At 38.2% G+C, this 18,392-nt stretch overlaps 1 protein-coding gene across 5 annotated transcripts; it reads left to right on the top strand.

The window, feature by feature from the left end:
• The first annotated feature begins 2,803 nt into the window (after positions 1–2,803).
• On the top strand, positions 2,804–18,023 carry LOC135580869 (serine/threonine-protein kinase ATR-like). 5 transcript variants are annotated; one of them, XM_009420251.3, is made up of 16 exons: positions 2,804–4,546; positions 4,614–4,758; positions 4,858–4,970; positions 5,059–5,390; positions 5,493–5,617; positions 7,007–7,151; positions 7,228–7,803; positions 7,910–7,985; positions 9,409–9,757; positions 10,486–11,739; positions 11,829–15,138; positions 15,218–15,784; positions 16,507–17,005; positions 17,078–17,124; positions 17,190–17,384; positions 17,496–18,022. In XM_009420251.3, exons 1-16 carry the CDS (start codon positions 4,204–4,206, stop codon positions 17,661–17,663), a joined length of 8,244 nt encoding a protein of 2,747 aa, XP_009418526.3. In that variant the 5' UTR covers positions 2,804–4,203; the 3' UTR covers positions 17,664–18,022. The 5 variants fall into 5 exon arrangements, with proteins under 5 accessions (XP_009418526.3, XP_064949679.1, XP_064949677.1 ...); XM_065093605.1 differs by having other exon boundaries at positions 2,808–4,546; positions 16,507–17,124; positions 17,496–18,021; XM_065093607.1 differs by lacking the exon at positions 4,614–4,758 and having other exon boundaries at positions 2,806–4,546; positions 16,507–17,124; positions 17,496–18,021.
• The last annotated feature ends 369 nt before the right edge of the window (positions 18,024–18,392 follow it).

The following is an 18,392-nucleotide window of genomic DNA, read 5'->3' as shown; positions in this document are numbered from 1 at the left end:
TTATAATCGGTTTATATATATAATTTTTTTGAATTAAAAATAGCAATATAAATAAAAAAAATTAATAATTAATTTCGCTAAGAGTAGATATTGGAGATTGGCTAATAATCAAATCATCAATTGCAATCCAAAATTCCATTAGGTAGACCCAACTGTATTCATATTTTCATTTATGTTCTTCAATCTATCAATTTTTTGATAGGTTCAATAAACTTTTTTTTTCTTTTCCTTCCTATCTCCAAAAAACCAAAAAAAAGGCAAATTTCAAAATTTTAATAAGTGAAATTGTATTTCTAAGTTTTTTATTTCTTTATATATAAATAACTAGAATTTTAAAAAGAAAATAACAAGGCATCTGAAAATAAATTATTAATTTCTATAAAGCAACATTATATTTGTGCTCTAACATCCCCACAAGTGTAAGGCGTTCCAAATAACAAGATTAAATGAATGTTATGTATTATCTTTGGTGAAACATTCAATTGGTTAAGGTGCATTATATAAAGTCAATGATTTGAGTAGGCTAATTACATATTATCCATATAATTAGTTATTTTTAATATTTTAATTTCTACACTTTTAAATATTACATTGAAATCCTTATACTTACAAAAAAAAAAGAAACATTTAATCCATTACTCCAATTAATTTTTTTTTAAAAAAATTAATCTTATAAAATTAGGGATATTAATATTTTGTTTTTGTAATTATAGAGATTCTAATATAATTTTTAAAAATATAAAAATTATGATGTTAAAAGTAATTAATTACAAGATGTAATCTATAAGTAATCCGGTTTAAATCTCACCCCAAGTTGCAACTTATAACAAAAGAAAAAGAAATAGGGTTCATATACAAATATGGGTAAACAATTAAGAGAGAGAGAGAGTAAAGAAAGATAAAGCTGAGGATGACATCTGACCTACTTTGATAATATAATAACGTTGATAAGAGACGAGTTAGGTGAAGCAAGTTAGAGAAAAAGCTCCAACATTCTCAAGTAGAAGCTCTGACCTACACCAGATAATGAGCCATGAGTCAGCATCATCACTGACTTAAAACTCGTCCCTCTCTCTCTCTCTCTCTCTCTCTCTCTCTCTCTCTCTCTCCTTACATGTCTAAAATGGTGATGCCTCTTGTGACCTTCTGTCTGCGAACAATGTCCGATTCGGATGTGATGAGGATGGCGGTGGCATTATCCAGGTGGTGGACGACTCTCTGCTTTTTGTTCCCTTGCTTTACATGTACATGGGGCTCTCTTTCTTGGCTTTTAGTATTTTGCCATTATTACGAGTCTTCTTTCATTTAGCACTAACAATATGAAGTCGAATATTTCACATCAATTTTGAAATCAAAAAGAGAAATCAAGTCATTAATAATCAAGAAATAAATCAAAATTTTGGTAAGAAAAAAATACTAAATACAAAGAATAATTTTCTCTTTTGTTAACTTAAATTCATTCTCGAAATCTTCTTATACACCTCATATAAGCATACAAAACTCTTATCTCGGTCTTTTCTAAATTCACTAAAAAAACCTCTAATTTAATAAGATTTTTTTTTTAATGATTGAGTTCTTGATTTTAGTCCTTCAAGTAATTTGAATTTAATTATGATGCTTAAAATATTTATCAATCCTAATAAATCCTAAATTTACTAAGATATAATCTATGTTATCCATAAAAAATATTCTCCTAACAAATCAAATAAGGAAAACCATTCCTAAAAATATAGTTAAATTAAAATAAAATATTACCCAAACACTCTCTCGCTCATTGATTAAAATACTCATTTTCTCTAATTTAAATGTCGATATTCTCTTTTCAAGCCTTGAGTTAGCATGCCTTAGCTAATCACTTTGCATCGATCTTTCCTTCTAGAGCTTGATAATATATATTTTAATGAGCAAATTGAATTGATGAACGAATTTGACATAGACCAACCATGACGTTGTGCATGTATCTTTTTACGGGATAAGGAAGCCAACGCATCCTCCATTATAATAATAATAATTATTATTATCATCATCCAGCGATGTCATAAGTGTCGTGCATTGGTACGAAGCTTCCCTTCCTTAGGGCAGACCACTAAGTACGGAATGTTTAGAGGAATATTCCAATCATTAGCTTGCACAGGATTAAACCAAACGTGTAACGTGATTAGCCGCTGGATTTTGTTGGAGATAATGATATTTATGAAGTGGACGGCTAAGATTTCGGCTAAGTCGTTGATCTTTGATCACAGTTGATCCTGATCTCCCACGCCAAAAGTCAATGCAGCTCTAATTACAATGCAGTTAGTTAAACACGCTATTAGGATTGTGCAGCATCATTTTGATGTTGATGTGTGTGGTCATTTCGAATTCTGAACTACTTGAGCTTAGTATAGCAAGAACAGTTTATATATATTTTCTCCTAATCAACTATTATCTTCGTGATAGTGTATTCTAAATTTACCTTAGGGGAGGATTTAAAATCTAATTCTTATCCTAAATTTAGATATAGATAATCACTTTAGTATAGTCACAGTACCAAATTCTAAGATAAAATTTTGACAGGGAGAGTATACCTTTAATTTTAGCTATATTATAGTATAAATAGATGTCTCTCCAAATGCAATTTATGTATACTTAATATTTTACATTAACCTTGAATGTCGACTAACTTCGAGTATAAAGAGGTCTCATCCTATTGATTCGAGACTCTAACCAATTTGACTGCAACCCTCCCTAAGATCTGGTCAAAGTGATCGTCTCAGGATTATTAGTGTTTCATTTTTCTTCTTTCTTTTGCTCGAATCATCTACATGCGATCACATAAGATGGCATTAATTCGCATAAATAAAAGATAAAAGTAAACGGACTTCAGCTGGTTGATGTTGGAGAGAGAGACAAGAACTGGATAATCTCAAGGAGACCTGATGACAAGAGTTTGACAAACGCCCCCAATCCAGCTGAGATTAATGTCTAAGAAACGTGGGTGTTTTGCAGAGACGACCGCGGCGATTCGATGAGTGCGTGCGCTCTTCAGACTCCTTTTCCTTCCTCCGTTTTCCTTCGATCTGATGCGAAACCGAGGAGGGAGACATGAGCGTTCATAAGTATTGTCGTCGTCAGGGTGAGTACGTGGAAAGGACGGCTCTTGGTGACGGCGAAGGGCCACCGACAGAGCTCCTGCGCGGCACGTGCCGTTTCCAGCCTGGTCACTTTACTCGAGCCGCGGCGGCCGGCAACCGCGGGTTTCAACCACCGTCCAAACCTTGTTGTCAACCCATCGAAGAAGAAGAATGATATCACCGCGACGATGCAACCATACGTGCAGGCCTTATCCATGGCTGCTTCCTGCGCCCCCCCCCCCTCTCCTCTCTCGCTCTGGGATATCAGATTGTGACATGGCGATCGGTAAGCGTTGACAAAAATGTAGTTGATTGGAATGAGTCAATCCAAATCAGGTTCAAGAGATTCGAGTTTGTCTTCTGCTAGCTACAGATAATATTTCTTATACCTCGACTCTGCTCATTTGTTTAGCTTATCCAGGAAGTCAATAAATTAATAAATTCATCTTATATCAGAAGAAATATCTATAAACACCGCTAGATTGAATCATGAGAGAAGTGTCTATATGTGCATATAATAGATATATAGTGATTGATTCCATGGACAAGGAATAACATTATTGGTGAGACACATCGTAGCAGATAACGGGGACCAGTCAATGACAATGGGAAGGATGACGGAGCATCGAAGCAGAAAAGCTATTTGGATCCACAAGCTTATCCAATAGCATCTAATTTATACAGTATACTTCGTTATCATCTGACAGAGGTGAAGCACAAGGTTTGTCTTCGGCTTGTATCACTGCACAGGTTCTGCAAGGGTGGACATGGGGGGCCTCAAAGCAAGAGATGAACCTGTGGAAGTGTTCTATTTCCAGTGAAGCGATAATGAGCGAAGGGGAAGAAATGTCAATTAGGCCAAGTCTATTGTATTCGTATCAATTAGGTGCAATCCATATTATTTGGTTTCAATTGTGTGGGTTAGGACAGGGCTACGATTGCATATTGTTTGGTACCAATTAGGCTCAATCCATATTATTCGGTATCAATTAGACTAACGAATGGGTGGGTTAGGGCAGGGCTGCAATTGCATACTATTTGGTGCCAATTAGGCTCGATCCATATTATTTGGTATCAATTAGGCTCACGAATGGGTTGGTTAGAACAGGGCTTCAATTGGAACAAACCAATATGGGTCGACGCCCAACGGCCCATCCCGGATCGTTCTGTCGAGGGAAACGTCCTCAACCCTTTCCCTCTCAAAAGGGTGGGAGAAAGCTCGGGCGTAAAAGAGAAGGAGAAGGAGAAGGAGGAGGAGGAGGAGGAAGAGAGGATGGCCAACCTCTCCAGCCTCATCCACGAGCTGCGGGAGCGGATCGCCGCCTCAGCATCCGCCCCCTCGTCCTCATCCTCGGGAGAAGACCCCCTCGAGACCAAGTTCCGCACCGTCCTGCCCAATCTCCTCCATGCCTATGTCGTTCCCTCTTCTACAGGTACCGGAACCCCCCTCTCTCTCTGCCTCCTCCTCTTTGATCGTCAAGTTAACCAGGTCTCCGGCAGCCAACGAGAGGGAGGTCACCGCGGTCCTCAAGCTGCTCTCCCACACCGCTCGCAACTTCCCCGGTGTGTTCTACCACGGCCGAGCCGCCGCCGTCCTTCCCGTCATCGGTCGCGTACTCCCATTTCTTGCGGAACCTGCCTTTCGGTCCCACTCGCAACCCTAGAACGAAAAGATCAATTTATCCTCCATCATTTTTGCCTTGTGAGTATCACAACCCTAAGCGGGGTCGTTCTACTTTCACAGTTCTCGCCATGGAGTCATCTTTGAGGCTATAGCCTCTCTTCTCTCGCTGCTCCGTACTGGAGACCGTGAAGCCTATCGCATATTCTTTTTGGATGCCATGGTGGTCGTTCAAGGTACAGTTCGTTAATTCGTGCTACTAATTTCCACATTTCTGTACCAAATGTCCGTTCTTTTTCATATTTTCTTGGGTTAACTACACAGATGTTGTTTATATTGCATCGAGTTATGTAAAGAAATCAAGAGCATTTTCTGATGGAGTATCACTGAAGTGTTTCAACGAGTCTTTTGCTCTGATTTCCAACTCGCCTGCACTTTTTAGTGAGCTTCCAGCTTGTTGCCGACCTCTGGATGGCCCGGGTGTACTAGTTGATCTGACTGACATAACAAGATGGCAACCATTTGCAGCGTGGAATATTAGACTTGTTAACAAGTGTCTAATGGAAGGAACACTCTATGTGGAAGGGCTCGTCAATGTCTCATTTGCTTATGCAGTCTGCTCTCTTCTGTGCTATGGGGATGCAACTTTGCACATGGTAGGTCAGTTCTTCTCGATTAGATCTGTCAATAGAATTCTGTATTCATGTTGTTCAACTTGTTTTTATGTACGCCATGGTGATTTGTTGTTGTGCAAACAGGCTTGTTTTGATTTTGCACGTTTAGCAGCAACAGTAATAGATGCAGATATAATTCCTGTCGAAAATATCATCCGTTCAATAGCATGCATATTGGGTCAAGATGGCAAGGAATTTGTGGCGTTCAGGTATGCCAAGTTTGTTTCTTGCTAGTACTTAAGTTTCATAGGCTTATGTTTGGATTTGCTTCAATTGTCAGAACTTGGAAGTTGATAGCTACAATTTGATTCTTTAAGGATGTATATAAGAGAGTGTTATTGGAGAGTAATCAGTGGCATGCTTTTTCTTGGCAATATTTCTTTTAGTAAAACGTCATTTGGTGCAGAATAAAGCAAGGCCTGATAAGAAGCTATATTTTCATAACAATCTCTCTCATTTTGCATGGATAATGATGCTGATTTTAGCCGATGATCTAGACTATTACAAGGAAATAACCTTCTGACGAACAATGAAGAAAATGGAGTTTTAGGCATGATACAAATAAAATGAAGTCATGATACTATATAAGAACTCATAGTCCGAGAAAAATTTAAGCACTGATTTTCAGAAGTCATACAATGTTCTCTGAAGTCATATGCTAGCTACTCACATGAATTTTACATAACTTTGTTGACCTTTAAATTGTTAAGCCTTAAAAACTAACCCAGATACTATGATTATTACTTATGGATGTTTTTTTCCTCAAGAACTTGAACTACTTATCACATTGGCCTGGGTCAGTGATTATTATGTTTCCTTCAGAAATCTGCTTTTATATGTGTACCACTTAGGCTACCATGTTAGATATGTTTGTTTAAATTGCATAAGTGAACTCTAACATTCTATATTCCAAGTAAATATTATTTATATTAAAGGGTCTAGCTTAGGCCTTCCTTACATCCTATTATCTCTTATTTTATCGAGAAGCCTTGTTTTTGTATACTAATCATTTAGTAATGGCACTAACTTAATCCTTGACCATAAATACATAATTGCAATGTGCAATACTTTCTTTGTTTATTCTTAATTTGCAAAGTGAAGAACCCAGAAGCAGTTCCCGTTAAGGGTGGCACTACAATGCAAATATGTAACTTCAACCTGATATGTACCCCCAATCTGCTGCTCAGATATTTTATGGATTCTGGGGCCTCCCAGATGAGGAGGCTCATTTCTGAAATATTTACTCGTGACATGGTATAATTTATACCTGTCTGATACGTGCACCGTATCTGCTGCACAGATGTTTTATGGATTCCAGGGCCTCCCAGAGGAGGAGGCCCCTTTCTGAAATAATCGTTTGTGGCATGGTATATTCGAACTCATATTAACAGGATATTTTACAATGCTCTTTATATTTTCTGGTTTAAGTTATAGCTGCATCTGTACATGATCAATTTATATCCCCAAAAATTGCCTATGGGAATTTTGTTATCTAGAATTTCCTTGTTCTTAAATCTACATAACTGTCAAGTCTATAACTTTTCTGTTTCTTTTCTAAAGTTTTTTTTCCCCTCTTGTGATACACTATCACTTTGCAGAAACACTGCATATGATTCTTCTATGGGTGCATGCCTTCATGTACTGCATTTGTCTTGTCAGCATGACATTCTTGAATCGACAGCTGGTGACGTTGTTAATGTTTTCTCTAGATCCTTAGAGAGCACTGAAAGCCCTGAACTTCAGGTCAATCTATATACATTTTTGGTATTGTTTAATTGTCTTTTGGATTCCCAAGATGGTACTGACTTAATTCTATCAGGTAGCAATCTGCAGTGCTTATATACGAATTGTTAAAAGCTGCCCTCTGCAAATTTGGGAGCCTGTAAACCTTGTTAAGATGCTATGCTTGCCAAGACCTTGTGTACCACTGATTGAGTGTATCCGGGTGGCAATTGATATTCTTTGTTCCAACAATGTTTCCGAGGTTGAAGATGATCATAACTTTGGCATGTCATTGGCCAGTCTTAAGAAATCTCATTTGCCTAAAGTTGGTGAGAAAAGATTGTCTGACACTGTTGTCAAAGTTCAGTGTAAGCGTCAAAAGGCAGCAGAAGCAAACACACTGGATGCTTCAGATTTTGCTGTAGATGTTGAATGTAATTCTTCTTTGGTGAATGAACGCAAGAAAGAATTTGCAAATGAGCTGTGGAGATCAATTTCTGTGTTTCTTGAATTATCAAAACCTGTTCATACAAAAACTTCTGCACTAAAACCAGAAACAACAATAAGAGCTCTTAGCATTCTCAGCCTCGTCTTTTCTGCTTATCCTAATGACAGTTTGTCTTCTAGAATTTTCCATCAATTGTTTTCCTGGATGCCTTGGATATGTAAGCAGGTTCGCCGATAATAATCAGACAAAAGTGTTGCAAACTAATGGCTTAGCATTTATTTTCATTTTTCTTTGTTAACTCTTTGGCCTAATTGAAGATTTTATGATACAGGCAAAGAATTCAAGCTTACTTTCATTTGATTTGCCTACCTATTTACAAGCAGTTCACAGCATATTGTGTCTTCAAGGTGCGGTCCTAAATATTCTGTCATCCTTTTCATTAGATTGGAGTAATAATCAACTCAGTTCATTCATGGGATAATTATGCCTTTAGTTTCCTGCAAATGCTTGTTTACCACGAACTTATAGGCGATCAGTTAATGCAAGCCATAGAACTTGCCAGTAATGAACTGTAGATTGTGACACCATTGCAATGTTACATAATATAATGCTGTTTAGATAGATGGTGGTGTTCATTTTCTTTAAGCTGACTCTTATGTTGCTGTTTTTATGATGCTGATACACTTCTTTTGCTTAAATTGTTTACCAAGTGGATGATTCAGTTATGCATTCATTTTAGCATAGTTTTTTAGGAAGTTCTTTTGGTGAATAATAACAAATGTACAGCACTGTGACCTTTCTTTCTTTTTCAATATTTTCAAAAAATTTTTAAAGAACCAACTGTGGGAAACCATCCAGAAAGAATTTATTTACAAAAAGTTTTACACAAAAGTTTAAAGGAGAAAAAAGAAGACAAAAACAACAAAATGAAAATGGGAACAAAGTAAGAAATAAGGGGGAAAAAAAGAGCAACACCTTGCATGTCTAACTTTTATCTTCCATATTTCAGAGGTCATATATATCCTCCACTTTTGTCGTGTTTCCTCTGAGAATATTTTTCACCTTTCATTTCAAGGATCCAGCACCAGCCTATGATCATCAGCATTCTTACTCTCTTCTCTCTTCAGTTCACATTGGTAACCTAAGATTGCAAAGATTATAGGATCCCTTCACCTTGGTCTCCATATTATATGTTTCTACCATGCTAAATGAAAAAATGTTCTCACTAAGGTTCTGATTGCTAATCGAGAAGCTGGTGAAAGACTGTTACACCTTAATTTTGACCTTGTTGTGTATGTTGTTGCATCTGGCTACAACAAAGATGTTTGGTGTCCTGTATGGCGGTACCCATGGAGTAAGAACTGTTAAAAGATGAGAGATTGTTGGTTTAACCCATTACTTTTCTGATCCTGTACAGTGTCCTGTACATGGGATAATCTTGAACTTCAAAGTCATATTTTCAGCTAGTAAACATTTGTCCTTGCTTGTGGCCATATGCATGTGTGGTGATGTATGATTCATGGCACCATGTGTTTGATATATATCAAGCTCAGTTGTTTGGTTATGGCATGCTATCCATGTATGCACTATAAGAATTTGGGGTCTATGTGTAAGTTCGTCAACTTAGTGCTTTCGAATTACGTGGAGGCTCCATATTCCTTTACTGCCTAATATATCCAGTTTTTGGGCGAAATATTTATACTAATATAAGAATCTGAGCATGGTATAGTTTCTTAAAGATTTGCTTTTACTTTTAAACTGTAAGACTACAATGATAAGTACTTGCACATCCCAATACCAAATTGCATCATCCTATTGTCAATCATTCAGGTGTTCTGCAGTCACAGATGAAGTTGTTCCAGGATGATGACTCCATTGATGCAGACAGCGGGAGCTGTAGTTATCCACAATATGCTGATCTCCTGGAATTCTTGAAACTGCCTTGGACCAATAATTCTTTCATTGCTGAAGCTTTTCTAGTCAGGAAAGTAAAATGTCTGTGCATACAAGCTCTCTCCAAGATCGGCATTAAACTAAAAGATGAAAGTGATCTTGAAGTGCTGGACTTGGCTATGCATGATGAAAGTGAAGAAGTCTGTATTGAAGCTATTACATCAATGCCAGTGATCATATTATTTTCTGGTCAGATTTTTCTGGGAAGCATGTTAAGAAAACTAGAGTGAGTAGATGTACGCTTGACATGCTTTGCCATTGCTGTTTGTCTTCTTCTATTGAGGTCTACTCATTATTTTCTGATGTCTGATTTTGTTTCATGTTATATTCTATTTGTTCTGCAGTAGTAACTTCCTCCTTTTGGGTAGATATTTTAAGATTGTCAATCAGTTTCAAATTCATCACCATGTTTGTCAGTGGAAAGCTGACTTTAGAGTTGATTGGTAGTTACCTAATTTAGCTTGACTTGATAATAACATCTCAAACCGAAATGGGTTTAAACTTTGTTAGATATGACCAACATCATGACTATGTCTACTTTGCAAGTATATGCAGGACTGGGTAGCAGCCGATGCCAACTTATGTAGATCTGATCCAACTTGATAATCAGTAAACTCGAAGACCTGATACCTTATAAGTGGTTTATGCTTCTTTGTTGATAAAATGGTTGTAATTAGATGTACCATAAAAAAAATCAATAAATCATATCATTTTTTAATTGTGTTGTGAACATTCCTATAGAAGGGATTTTTTGTTTTGTTGATTCACTACTTAGTAGACTGACGATGCTTTACTGGGAAGGTATTTGGTAATTAGACCTTGTAACAGCACAAAGGTACTAACACAATCAATATTGAAATGCATGATCAACAGACCTTTTAATTCTTCCAGTATGTTATATAAATGTCATCTTATTGAATTCAAGATATGATGAATAGCCGCTTAATGCTACAGGTCAGTGGGTCGATATAGAAGTGTCGAAATTGGTAAAAGTATTCTCTTTTCACTTGGCTATATGTCATGTTTGCATAGCTCTTCAGATACCTTTGACGATCGGAATAGAAGTCCTTGCAAATTATTTCTAGGTGATCACTATGAAAGGCAGACAAAAACAATGGATCTTCTGAGAGGATTTCGGTGCCCTCATTGTGACATGGGAGTAATGCACAATAAAGGGCTATCTTCTAACACTATATCTATGCCTAAGCAGCAAAGCATAAAATCTGATTGTGACACTAGTTTTGTTAGATTTCAGACACTGTTCTTTGAGTTTCTATATGATGATTCATCAGAAGAATTCTATGTTGCATGTGTTCAAATATTACCAAGAATTCTAAGGCATTCATCTCAAGATACTCTTCTAAGTACAAGAACGAAGTGGAGTGAGTGTATTGATTACTTACTCCTCCACAAGGTAAAGGCCGTGAGGGAAGCCTTTTGCATGGAGATAAGTTGCTTCCTAGAGGATAATATTTTGGAGCCATTGTTTAATGATGTGGAAGGAAGTGACAATACCAATGAACAAAGATTTATGGACAAACTAAAACATTCTTTGGCAGCTGCTGAAGATGCTGAGGTCCTAATGACACTTTTGGAATCAACAGCTGCCATTATGAATTCTAGTGACATCCGTGGCCCCATGTTCTTTTACTCGCTTATTTTGTTTATCGAGCAGCTTGACAACTGTAATCAAATAGTTAGAATGACTGCATCAAGATTTATACAAAAGTCCCCCCATTTCTCTTGTAAAGGAGGATTTGAATCAGTCATTTCCAAGTTTTCTTGCATTCGTGATGAGCTTTATGAATATTTCTCTTCAAGACTTGTGAGTCGCCCAGCCATGATTAGAGAATTTGCAGGGGCTGTTCTTGGTATAAAGATTGAGGAATTTATTGGGAAAATTGTCCCTTTTGTCATACCAAAGCTTATTGTTTCACACAAGGATAATGATCAAGCAATTATCACTTTGCATGAACTAGCGATCCACTTAAATTCAGATGTTGTACCATTGATTGTCAATTGGCTGCCCAAAGTGCTTGCTTTTGCTCTTCTCCATGCAGATGGGAAGGAGCTATCCTCTGTATTGGAATTTTATCATGTTCAAACAGGATCTGGTAACAAAGAATTATTTGCAGCTGCTTTACCAGCACTTTTGGATGAACTTTTATGCTTTTCTGGGGAAGGGGATATGGATGAGACCGAGAGGAGGTGATAAATTTAACATTTCTACTTCATGCATTAGGCATTAGATAATGCTCTGTTCATTCTATGTTCTTGTTATTTTTGTTGTCTTTCAGGACCTCTCGAATTCCTATGATGGTTGAAGAAATAGCCAAAATCCTGACATGTTCAGATGACCTTCCAGGATTTCTCAAGAATCATTTTGTTGGTCTCCTTAATAGCATTGACAGGAAAATGCTTCATTCTGAAGATATCTGGTTTCAGAAACAAGCCTTGAAGCGGATAGAAAAGTTGACTGAGATGATGGGTCCTTACCTCAGTACACATCTTCCCAAAATTATGGTCCTTTTAATGTATGCCATTGATAAAGAAGCACTTCAAGCTGAAGGTCTCAGTGTGTTGCATTTTTTTATTAAGCAGCTGGCTAAACTTTCACCTTCCAGCACCAAACATGTTATCTCACAGATTGTAGCTGCCTTTATTCCATGCTTGGAAAGATGCAAAGAAAACCCTTCTATTAATTTAAAGAAAATTGTTTGTATTTTGGAAGATCTTGTTGTTGAGAATCGGCTGTTACTAAGGCAACATATAAGGGAGCTTCCTCTGTTGCCCACCATTCCAGCTTTATCTGAAGTGAACAAAGTCATACAAGAGGCAAGGGGATCAACGTCTCTGCATGATCAATTGCAAGATGCTGTTGATGGCCTTAATCATGAGAGTCTAAATGTAAGATATATGATGGCATGTGAGTTAAGCAAACTGTTGATTTTGAGAAGAGAAGAAGTTACTGCACTGATTGCTGATGAGTCAATTGTAGATTTGGATGTCATGAGCTCCTTGATTTCATCGTTATTAAGAGGGTGCGCAGAGGAATCAAGGACAGCAGTCGGCCAACGGTTGAAGTTAGTCTGTGCAGATTGCTTAGGTGCCCTTGGTGCTGTAGACCCAGCTAAATTTAAAGGAATAGCTTCTGAGCGATTTAAGATTGAATGCTCTGATGATGATCTAATTTTTGAATTAATTCACAAGCATCTAGCAAGGACATTCAGATCTGCTTCTGATACCATTGTCCAGGATTCAGCTGCCTTGGCTATACAGGAGCTTCTCAAGCTAGCAGGCTGTCAAGCATCACTTGGTGAGAATATAGGCAATGAAAATCTACGTACATCTGAGGATAGGGTTGCTGGTGGTAGTGAGGTGAATACCAGGGGTCAAAGATTGTGGGATCGCTTTTCTAATTATGTTAAGGAAATTATTGCACCATGTTTAACTTCAAGGTTCCAACTTCCAATTGTAACTGATTCAGCAGGTATTGGCCCTGTTTATCGTCCTTCCATGTCATTCCGGAGGTGGATTTTCTTTTGGATCAGAAAATTAACTGCATATTCAACTGGTACACGCTACAGTATTTTCAGTGCATGCCGTGGAATAGTACGACATGACATGCAGACAGCTGCCTATTTGCTTCCTTATTTAGTACTGAATGTTGTTTGCCATGGCACAGTTGAGGCGAGGAACAGCATAACCGAGGAAATCTTAACTGTTCTTAATGCTGCAGCTTCAGGGAACAGTGGAGCTGCAGTGCATGGAGCTGCTGGTGGACAGAGTGAAGTGTGCATACAGGCTGTTTTTACTCTTCTTGATAATCTGGGGCAATGGGTTGATGATCTCAGACAAGAAACTGTTCTGTCCCAGACTTTTCACACTACAGCCTCAAAGAAAGCACTGGGATTGAAAGTTGAAAATGAGGCTATAGGTAATGTAGTTGAGCTGTTATCTTCCATTCCTAAAGTTACCCTTGCTAAGGCCTCCTTCAGATGTCAAGCTCATGCTCGTGCATTGATGTATTTTGAGTCATATGTTCGGGAGACATCAGGTTCCTTCAATCCAGCTGCCACAAGTGGTTTAGAATCTTTAAACAAGCCTGGGAAGTTAGGTTCCTTGGATCCAGCTGGTGCAAGAAGCAATTTAGACAATCTCTTTTCTGTTGAAGACATTTCATTTTTGATGGAGATATACAGTGGTTTAGATGAGCCTGATGGCCTTTCTGGTTTGGCAAATCTGCGGAAAGTATCAAAACTGCAAGATCAACTTCTAATAAATGAGAAAGCAGGAAATTGGGCAGAAGTATTGACATTATGTGAACAGGCCTTGCAGATGGAGCCTTCTTCAGTTCAAAGACATTCAGATGTTCTCAATTGCATGCTTAACATGTGCCACCTTCAGGCTATGGTAACACATGTAGATGGTCTGAAATCTAGGTTACCTCAGTATGAGAAAACATGGTGCATGCAAGGTGTACAGGCAGCATGGAGGTTGGGTAGATGGGATCTGATGGATGAATATCTTTCTGCTGCAGAAAAAGAAGGTCTAGTCTGTAGTAACTCTGAGAGCAATGCTTCATTTGACATGGGCCTCGCCAAGATAATCCAGGCAATGATGAATAAAGACCAATTCTTGGTTGCTGAGAGAATTGCACAGTCTAAACAAGCATTACTTGCTCCATTAGCAGCAGCTGGTATGGACTCATATGTGCGTGCATATCCATACATAGTGAAACTTCACATGCTATGTGAGTTGGAAGATTACAGTGCTCTTCTTGGGGAAGATTCATTTCTTGGAACAACTTTCACATTGGATGATCCAAAATTTTTAAAGGTGACTAAGGACTGGGAAAATCGTTTGAGGATCACACAACCATCGCTGCGTGCGAGAGAGCCACTGTTAGCTCTTCGCAGGTTAGTTTTCAGAACGAATAATTTGGGTGCTCAAGTTGGAACCTGCTGGCTTCAATATGCGAAGCTTTGCCGTTCTGCTGGTCACCATGAGACTGCTCAACGGGCTATATTAGAGGCACATGCTTCAGGTGCTCCAAATGTTCACATGGAGAAGGCTAAACTTCTCTGGACTATTAGAAAGTCTGATCATGCTATAGCTGAATTGCAGCCATTTGTCCCAGATCCAGACATTCCTATTACCACACAAGCATCGAAGGAGAATCGAGATTTGGCTAAAATCATTCTCCTCTATACTAGATGGATCCACTATACAGGTCAAAAGCAGAAGGAAGAGATTTTGAAGAATTATTCTAGAGTGAGGGACTTGCAACCCAAGTGGGAAAAGGGATACTTTTTCATGGCAAAATATTGTGATGATCTTCTTGTTGACGCTAGGAAGCGCCAAGAAGATAATCTTGCAATGCAGTCCTGTATTGCTGGTAGCTCTTTGAATCCATCAACGGAGGAAAAATCATGGTGGTCTTACCTACCTGACGTGTTGCTGTTTTATGCGAAAGGACTTCACAAAGGACACAAGAACCTTTTTCAAGCACTGCCAAGATTGCTAACACTCTGGTTTGAGTTTGGAAGCATATATTACAGAGATTGTTCTTCATCTGATAAACTTATGAAAACTGTTTTCACAAGGGTAAACAAAATTTGTTCTTGCATATTTCAGTGTTTTTTTTATTTTCTAATTGCTGCAATGCTCATTTTCTGTTTGTCAGATCTTGAGCATTTTGCGGGGTTGTCTAAAGGATCTGCCGACATATCAATGGCTAACAGTACTATCTCAATTGGTTTCTCGCATCTGCCACCAGAGTCAAGAAATAGTTCGAATTGTCAAACATATAATTACATTAGTTCTACAAGAATTTCCACAGCAAGCACTTTGGATGATGGCTGCAGTTTCAAAGTCAACAGTTGCTGCAAGGCGTGATGCTGCTGCTGAGATAATACAAGCTGCAAGAAGATCTCGAATTGGGAGTGAAATTAGTGGCCTATTTATTCAATTTGCCAGCCTGATTGATCACCTGATTAAGTTGTGCTTTCATCCTGGACAGCCAAAGGCAAAAACAATTAATATCTCAACTGAGTTCAGTACCTTGAAGAGAATGATGCCTCTAGGAATCATATTGCCAGTCCAGCAGGCTCTTACTGTCACTTTACCGTCTTATGATGCAAGTCTTATGGATTCTCCTAGCTTTGATGTATTTTCAGCCTCTAATCATGCTATGATATCTGGCATAGGAGATGAGGCCGAAATCCTTTCCTCTCTTCAGCGACCGAAAAAGGTACCAATCATACTTATTGGTTTTCCAACGTGCGGCCGACAAGATAGATACGTTGTAAGGTGTCCCTATAATGTGGGTGGAGAACAACTGAGATCACAAAATTTAGTACAAGTATTTAGATGGGACTTCTTGCACAAGTTGAACTTATGATAATTTGAAACCCATTTGCATAATGTAAACTTCAAATACGATTTATTAACATGATTATCATCTCCTTTTATTGCTTATTTCTTCAAGATATATAGTCAAGTCAACCTATTTTCTATTTTAAAGTAAAAATAATTTATAAGAAAATAAGATGATGAAATTAAGAAAATGATTTTGTTAGTTATTGTCAAATGATCGGCGAGAAAGATAGAAGTTTTAGGCTCTCGCAATTTTGTGGTGTGTAAGGATTTTTTTTTGTACAAACTTATATGGCTACTAGGGGCATATCCGTCCTATCCTTGATTTGATGCATTTTTTTTTCTTGATTCTTATAAAAGTAAATTCTAGAGCAACATACACAGCACGTCAGGCAAAATATTTTCACATGGTTTCATGACCATTTCCTTTATGCACTTAAAAGTTACTTGTCAATGACAAATACATCACATTTAACTAATCCTGGTATTCTGACTGTTGAGGGAAAAGCGTGCTAATAAGAGATATGTTTCTCATTAAGTTGCATGTATGTTCCATGATAATCCAATTTTGGTGGGATGATAAATTTGGAATTTCAGGTGGTTTTTCTTGGAAGCGATGGTGTTCAGCGTCCGTTCCTCTGCAAGCCAAAGGATGACTTGCGGAAAGATGCACGGATGATGGAATTCACTACAATGATTAATCGTCTGTTATCCAAATTTCCTGAAAGCCGCAGAAGAAAGCTGTACATACGAACCTTTGCTGTGATCCCTCTTACTGAGGATTGCGGGATGGTGGAGTGGGTCCCGCATACTCGTGGCCTCCGTCACATTCTTCAGGACATCTACATAACTTGTGGAAAGTTTGACAGACAGAAGACAAATCCTAAAATCAAGAACATATATGATCAGTGCAAGACATCTGAAGAGGAGATGTTGAAATCACAAATCCTTCCCATGTTCCCTCCTGTTTTCCACAAATGGTTCTTGACCACATTCTCTGAGCCAGCTGCTTGGTTTCGAGCAAGGGTGGCTTATGCACATACCTGTGCTGTTTGGTCCATGGTTGGGCACATTGTCGGTCTAGGTGACAGGCATGGTGAGAACATTCTATTTGACTCAACTACTGGTGACTGCATTCATGTTGATTTTAGTTGCTTATTTGACAAAGGTTTACTACTGGATAAGCCTGAGCTGGTGCCTTTCAGGCTAACCCAGGTAAATTCTATATGGTATTTATTTTTGCCTATTTTTCCTTCCGCTGCTCACATGCTTTTGTGCAGAACATGATCGATGGTCTGGGCATTACTGGATACAAAGGTGTCTTTTTGAAGGTCTGCGAGATCACACTTTCAGTGCTACGAACACACAGAGAGACTTTGATGAGTGTTTTGGAAACTTTCCTGCATGATCCCTTAGTGGAATGGACCAAATCTCACAAATCAAGCGGAGTGGAAGTTCAAAATCCTCATGCACAGGTTTGTTATATACTATATATATCTTTATATTTTATCCACCATTACTTGACGAGCAGACTTGTAACCACTACTAGGTTTTGTCTAATGATTCTGTATGTGCAAAAATTTCAGAGGGCCATCAGCAATATCAAGGCACGTCTTCAAGGAATAGTGGTCGGGGTTGGAGCAGCACCCTCTTTGCCCTTGGCTGTAGAAGGACAGGCTCAACGCCTAATCGATGAGGCTATCTCACTCAAAAACCTCGGAAAGATGTATATATGGTGGATGGCTTGGTTCTAAGAGTTGCTTGGTAGCCTTGCTGTCGATATTTGCTTGTTTGTCTTTTGTATTACGCGTGCTCCTGCTCGGTGAATGGACAAATGTGTCTGCAGCATCGTCACCGTAAGTGGGAACTAGAGCAGGGTCATGACAGGGCCATGGTAGATTTTTCACACGTTTTTTGGTTCTTTCTCGTGATGATCATTGAAATCATGTGGTTTTCTTGAGATTACATTTTTCACAGGCATTTTGGTTCTCGCTTGTGATCATTGTATTTATGTAGAACTTCTCTTTAGAGCTATGCTGTATCATATGATAACAACTTGAGGGTATATATATTGAAATTAGATTCGCAGAGAATCATATACGTAGCGGTCAATTCAACCGACTTTATGTCACCGAAAACATATGGCAATCAATGTCAGTTTTGCAGGCTTGGAAACGTCATGTGACATGGCTTGGATTTGAATTAAATCGTTGGCTTTCTGGTGTATATCAAATTGGATTGATTAGACTCTGATGAGGATCGGATCAGATTAATCCTGTTGTTTCTTGGGTAAATTTAAAAAAAAATTAAAGTTTTTTTCCCCTTCAAAACGTCTTAATTCTTGTATAGTATTTTTTTAATTTATTATTTTATTATTGTTGAATTGAACGAGACTCTCATGAGAAGGACAAGGCGTTAATGGATGAATTACGAATACGGATGAGGCTGGAGACGACAGATGAGGACAAGACTAGAGATGGAGA

This window comes from Musa acuminata, chromosome BXJ2-1 (genome assembly GCF_036884655.1).
Source record: "Musa acuminata AAA Group cultivar baxijiao chromosome BXJ2-1, Cavendish_Baxijiao_AAA, whole genome shotgun sequence".
Lineage (NCBI taxonomy): Eukaryota > Viridiplantae > Streptophyta > Magnoliopsida > Zingiberales > Musaceae > Musa > Musa acuminata.
This window is presented reverse-complemented; position numbering and strand designations above follow the sequence as displayed.